The 6,132-nt window shown below is 45.7% G+C and overlaps 1 protein-coding gene across 1 annotated transcript in view; it reads right to left on the bottom strand.

The window, feature by feature from the left end:
* LOC107102671 (serine/threonine-protein kinase Sgk1-like) overlaps positions 1-3,358 on the bottom strand; it is a 9,749-nt gene extending 6,391 nt beyond the window's left edge. The window contains exon 1 of the mRNA XM_015402063.1: positions 3,160-3,358. Coding sequence (XP_015257549.1) covers positions 3,160-3,187 — 28 coding nt within the window. The 5' untranslated portion in view covers positions 3,188-3,358. The remainder of the gene's footprint in view (positions 1-3,159) is intronic.
* Between the last annotated feature and the right edge of the window lie 2,774 nt (positions 3,359-6,132).

The following is a 6,132-nucleotide window of genomic DNA, read 5'->3' as shown; positions in this document are numbered from 1 at the left end:
GAAATATCAGCTGTGCTGCTGCCATCAACACCTTTGTTTCTAGATGTTGGAGCTTGGCCTGTTTTCCAGTGTAGTCCTGTTTCTCTCCTATAGCTACAGGTTCAGCTTTTTCTGGGACTAACTGGATTTTCTCTCTTTCATCATTTGACATATAAACTGGCTCGGCGCTCATCTGATTAACTCTTTCTTTCCCAGCCAGAGCCACCTGTGTAGCTAGTTTACCGCTAGCTTTTCTAAGATTGTTAGTATTTATAGATCAGAGCTTCTATGTTTATTTTCTATGTCTGCTTCTATCTCCCCCTGAACCCCAGCCTGGTTCTGGTTCAGCTAGAGTTTTCATCCTGTTACAAGGGAGTTTTTTCTTTCCACTGTCGCTGTATGCATGCTCATTGTGAGCGATATTGAGTCAATGAAACAGAGCAGGTGAATGTCTGTTCAGCTGCTCTGAGCTTCTGTCTTCGTCTCACAGAGGTCCAGGCCAGAGGTGGAGGTCTGAGGCAGCTGCAGGTCGACTTCAGCGCTGCTTCAATCATCATCGTCAGTTTTTTACTATTTTATAATTTTTTTCTCTCCACAGGGGATCAAATGGCGACCTTCAGGCACAGATCAAACCTAAGATGAAGGAAAACGTTGAATTCCAGTTTCTGCAGATAATCCAAGTTCTGGTCAAAGTCCACACCTGAAGCTGACAGAGATGTTGGCGGAGGATCCGGAGCTAACTGACGTTGGTTTTGGTCTCACTTGATTTGGTTTCTGATCAGAGAAGCTGCTATAAACAGCCTGAGGAACTTCCATTCAGCCGCTGCATCATGACCCCGAGGCTGAGGTCGTTTCAGATCAGATCCTCTTTCTGCTCTCGGTTGCCTTGGTAACAAACAGAAACAAGAAGTCACCCGACAGAAGTATCTTAGGATCATATGTCCCAGCTGGGCTCCCATAGACTGTTTGGCCCAGTTTCTGCCTCCCAGTCAAACCCAGCATGAACTTTAATGAGTTTAACTGAAATTAGAGATGAAGCCACTCAGGAGTTACGACACGCTGTAGGTTTGTCCGTCAGTCAGAGACGGTCTGGAGTCCTTTATTCACTCTGTTACTGTGTGGAGATTAGGAAGCAGGAAAAATCGCTCATATTCAGAATCTAAACTTCTGAAAGTTCTTTAAATCTGAAATGATTCCATGGGGGGGCTGCTGTAGCAGAAGCTGCTCTGAGTTGATAATGACTTTATCCCCTCCAGAACAAATTCAGCATTTATGACACAGCTTCTCTCAGAGATTCGGACCTTCAGCCCATCTGTCCGTTTTCCAGCTGCTTCTTCCTCACCTTCCTGCTCTTCTGGATCAGAACGGCTCCTCTGACCAGCAGCCCATCAGGAATCTGCTCCCAAAGTCTCTTCCTGGTTGTTTATTACAGGCAGTACAACCCTGGGAGCTCAGCAGAGGCGGGTATCGGACCCAATAATTGAACCCAAGTCAGAGTAGAACTACTTTAACTTCTTTTTACTCAAGTAAAAGTAAAAGAGTATTCGGTAGAAAGACTCCTTGAATCCTGAGTAACTGTTGGATAATAACATCAGATTTAATGTTTATAAATTATGCTGCAAACAGATTTTATGTCAAAGTATTTTAAAGTTTCAAATAACTAAAGTTTACAAATAAATGTCCTGAATATAATAATAACGACTCAGAATCTAGTTTGGGTCCCAGAAGCCCTGAGCTGAAACAGTCTATCATTTCCTATAAATGTTATGATCTCAGCGCTGATGTCTGGCCTTATTACTCATTTCATTCACCTGTCTAGCTCCGCCCAGTTTCTCATCTGATCCAACTGCTCCAGCCTCTATTTATCCTGCCTGCTTCCAGCCATCAGTGCCAGATTATTGGAGCCTTTGGTGAGAGTTCTCTACCTGATTGATTCTGATTGCCTGATCCTGACCCGTTCTGCCTCTCGACCTCTGAGCCTTCCTGTTACCGTTCTGATCTGTTTTCCTGACCTGTCTTCGGACTCCTGTTGGATTCCGTGTGCCGAACCTGGAACTCTTTGGACCTCTGATTTCCTGGCTCTGACTACAGAGCACTTCCTCCACACCGGCTTTGGCTCCGCCCTCTAGATTATCCTGCCTTCCTTCGTCTGCTTGGTTCTGATCTCCTGCCGGTTCTCCGGACTCTGGGGCTTCAGCGTCTGGGACTCTCTGGGCGGCGCCTGCTGCGTCTTGTTGGCAGCTGACCGGCTGGAACCAACCTCACCCTCTGGACTCGGACTGAACGTTAAGACCAGGTTAGTGACTCACGTCCTTAATCATCCTCCGTCTGATTAACGTCAATAAGCTGTTGTCTCCTCCTTCATAGGTTCATACCTTAGATGCCGACGTTGTTCTCTGCAGTTCCATCATAAACGTTTGGTTAAATCTAACTGTCTTTCCTGAAGGTTTTAAACCTGATTATCGGGGACCGTACATGGTCCATGGACCCTGACTTTGACCTGTTAAACAAAAAGGAGTCAGCGAGTCATTTTAAAGTAGTTTATAAAACCTGCACCACGGGGAGTTCCTCAGGGCTTTGTTCTTTCTTTCTTCTTCGTATCTACATCCTGCCCCAAGTTCAGGTTTTTTAACTTCATGACGTTTCTTACCGTAAATGCAGATGACTTACAACTTTATTATCTCTGCGTCACCATAAGACTATGGCGCACTGCAGTCACCGAGTCACTGTTTCCTGACTCGGGTTTCAGAAACTTCTGGCTCCTTGTTATAAAGACTGAAAACAACAATGATTCCTGTAGTTTTCTGATTTTAGTCTTTCTTTGCTAAATCTTTAAGTTTTGTTTTACATATAATGTCTGACGCCTGCTGCACTTCTTCCTCTGAATGAAGGCTGCTTCACACAGGAAGTCGTTCAGCTTTACCAACCACAGCATTTTGCTTTTCATTCTGAAGTAAAACTCTTTTCATTCGCTCTCAGACTAAATCCTCAGTTCCTGGTTATCCTCTGCAGGCTGTCGTCCTCTCAGGACGGCGAGAGGCTCTGAGGATTCATTGATGAATCCTCAGACTTGTCAGAGACACAGATGGAACGGATTAGAAGCCAGACAGGCTGAAGTTCATGGTCCACCATCCTCTCTGTGCTGCAGGGAGAATCTTCTGGAATTAAAGGAGCACCTACCTACTAAGGATTTTTTTCCAGTCTTCATCTCCTCCCGCTGTGCGGCTTTGAGAGGCTGTTATGTAGAAGTGTTTGTCTGCAGAGCGTCCAGGTGATGGGCTGCATGAGAACGCTGCAGTCCTCCCTCTCCTCTCCGACTCACTGCAGCTGGAAAACTCTTCGATTTGCAGGCAAATAAGTTTCCTCCTTCTGCTGCCTCTTATCGCCCAGCCGGCTCTGAGCTCTGTGACGCACCTGCCTCTCCTCGGCCTTTCATCCACCTGGAGAGCCTGGAGCTTAGCGAAAGCAGGTGTCTGGTTACAGCTCCTGTGGGAGAGGGTGTCCCACCGTCTCCATGACACCAGAGGAGCTTTAATTGGTCACCAGAGCAGAGGTGCTGAACACGGCGCTCTGGTTCAGGAGTCCTGAGGGCATCACGCCCCGTTGTTCAGAGCCGATCGCTTGGTTAGCCTTTAGCTGCAGACCTGTGGATACGGCAAACATGCTGAGATGATGCTGCGTGGGCAGATGCTCAGCGGCGCTGATGAGTAACTCAGGGAAAAGGACTGAATCATGATTTCTGCTTTCAGGGCTTCAAAACTTCACATGATGTTAGAATAAAATAACAGAACTTTCTGATTGAAAAAGGAAAAGGATCTGAAGATGTTTTAAATATCCCCATTCTGCAGAAATCATTAAGCTTTACAGCAAAGAACAAACATGTTTTAAAACATCAAGCTTTATGTTTTATAAGTCTACCCTCTACTTTTATTAGTTTTCCTGTTGGCTTTAGTTTACTGCTGCTGTTAAAGCTGGATCCTCTAAAACCTGCAAAATATCTATTTGTAGGTTAGTGGAGACAGATTCTGAATATTAATGTCTTTATAGCTGGATTTTATTCTCTCAGGTGAACAAAATGTTTTTTTTCAATGTTTTAGACTTATAGTTAGACTCAGCTTTATTAATCCCTTGGGATTATTCCTTCAGGGAAACTCTGCTTCCAGTAGCTTCTAGAGAGCACAAAGAGTTAAAGCAAGATGCCATTAAAGATAGAAATATAACAGACAATATAAAAAAAAATGTATCAAGTACAAAAAAGCATAAAAAAGAAAAAATATATGTAAAAAATATGTTTCCTTAGATATAAAAATATCTGCAGAGTAGAGAGTTGAGGACAGTTATTGCACAGAGAGAGAATATTGCATGAGGGACATTAGCTAATGTTTAGCATCAGGTGTCCAAGGAGGAGGGGGGGACCCTAGTCCCTCTTCCTCTCACCTCCTCCTTCCTCCCAGTGAGGAGTTTTACAGCTTGATGGCCTGAGGAGCAAAGGAGTTCAGCAGTCTGTTGCTCCTGCATGTGGGGAGCAGCAATCTCCCCCTGATCAGGCTCCTCTGAGCGCTGAAGACTGAGTGGGGCATTGTCCATAATGTCCAGCAGTGTCCTTGTCTCTGCCACCGTCCCCAGAGGGTCCAGCTTCCAGCCAATCACAGAGCCGGATGGCCTCACCAGTCTGGAGGTGTCCTTCATGGAGGTGCTGCTCCCCCAGCACCACGGTGTAGAAGAGGACACTGGAAACCACAGACTGGTAGAACATCTCCAGCAGGTTGATGCAGATGTTGAAGGACCTCCGTCTCCTCAGGACGTCCATCCTGCTCTGTGTCTTCCTGTGCAGGTGGTTCTCTGCAAAACATGGAAAGCTAAATGAGTCCTTTTTGCTTAAATTAAGTGCATTTTTTATTGAGTTGAGGAGGTAAGTTTGAAACTTTGCCAATGAAACAAAACAATTGCTTTGTCTTATTTCAAGTGCATATTATTTAATTATCTTATTTTAGGCGTATAAATACTCATTCCATTGGCAGATCATTTTATTTATCTGCTAAAATTAAGGGTAAATGCATTTAATTTAAGAATTTTGTTAATTATTTCTAGAAGGTTTTTGCAGTGTTGGTGTGTGTTGACCAGTCCAGTTATTATCTAGCCACACCCCAAGGTACTGGTATGAATCCACAGCCTCCACCTCAGCCCCCTCCTGTCATAAAACGGGACAGATGGACCTATTATTCAAGGTGAGACAGTCAGTAGGAAAGTACAAAACTTTAATTTACAGAAAAATCAAACGGACAGAACAAAACAAAAGCGCCAAACTGTGGAGCTGCAGACCTGCAGCGACTGAGGGGGCGGAGAGCAACCCATCACTGACTCTGGAGGCAGAAACTCAGGTTAGTGACCATGAACATCTGACAGATGATGTCAGATGATCCTTTAAGAACCTCCTAACATGAGTGAGTCACTATTCCATCCATCCTCTGTTAAGAGGTGTTTTCCAGCCGATGGGCTGCTAATCAGACATGGCGTGCGTCGCCCAGAATGTCCCTGATGCTGCAGAACCTGTAGGAAGCAGATCCAGGTCAGAGGAAGAGTTCAGGAATCCAGGAAACCTCCGATCGACCAAAGGTTCCGACCTAAACAGGAACAGAGGGATCCAGGCTTCCAGGAACCCTCAGAGCGTGAAGGTAGGTTTGGATTCAGACGGGTCCAGAAGCCCCCCCAGATAGACAGGCACAGATGCAGACCGGTTAAATCCGGCAGGAGTTCTACCTGAAGGCGCCACTGCATCCAGGAAGCTTTCTCACCTCAAACGTCTGTCATGATTCTGTGCTTTTTGGTTCAGTTTAAGTTTTTCTTTTTGAGTTTCCAGCTTTGATTCATGTCTTTCTGTGTTTTCTAGTTTGTTGGTTGCATTTTCATTTTGTATTATTCTTTTTGTTTTTGTTTATATGGTGAAATGCCCTGGCCACCCACTGGCCACCTACTGGCCATCTACTGGCCACCTACTGGCCAACCCACTGGCCACCTACTGGCCACCTACTGGCCACCTACTGGCCACCTACTGGCCACCCACTGGCCACCCCACTGGCCACCTACTGGCCACCCCACTGGCCACCTACTGGCCACCTACTGGCCACCCACTGGCCACCCCACTGGCCACCT

Source organism: Cyprinodon variegatus, unplaced genomic scaffold (assembly GCF_000732505.1).
Source record: "Cyprinodon variegatus isolate N-32 unplaced genomic scaffold, C_variegatus-1.0 Scaffold1295, whole genome shotgun sequence".
Taxonomy (NCBI): Eukaryota; Metazoa; Chordata; class Actinopteri; order Cyprinodontiformes; family Cyprinodontidae; genus Cyprinodon; species Cyprinodon variegatus.
This window is presented reverse-complemented; position numbering and strand designations above follow the sequence as displayed.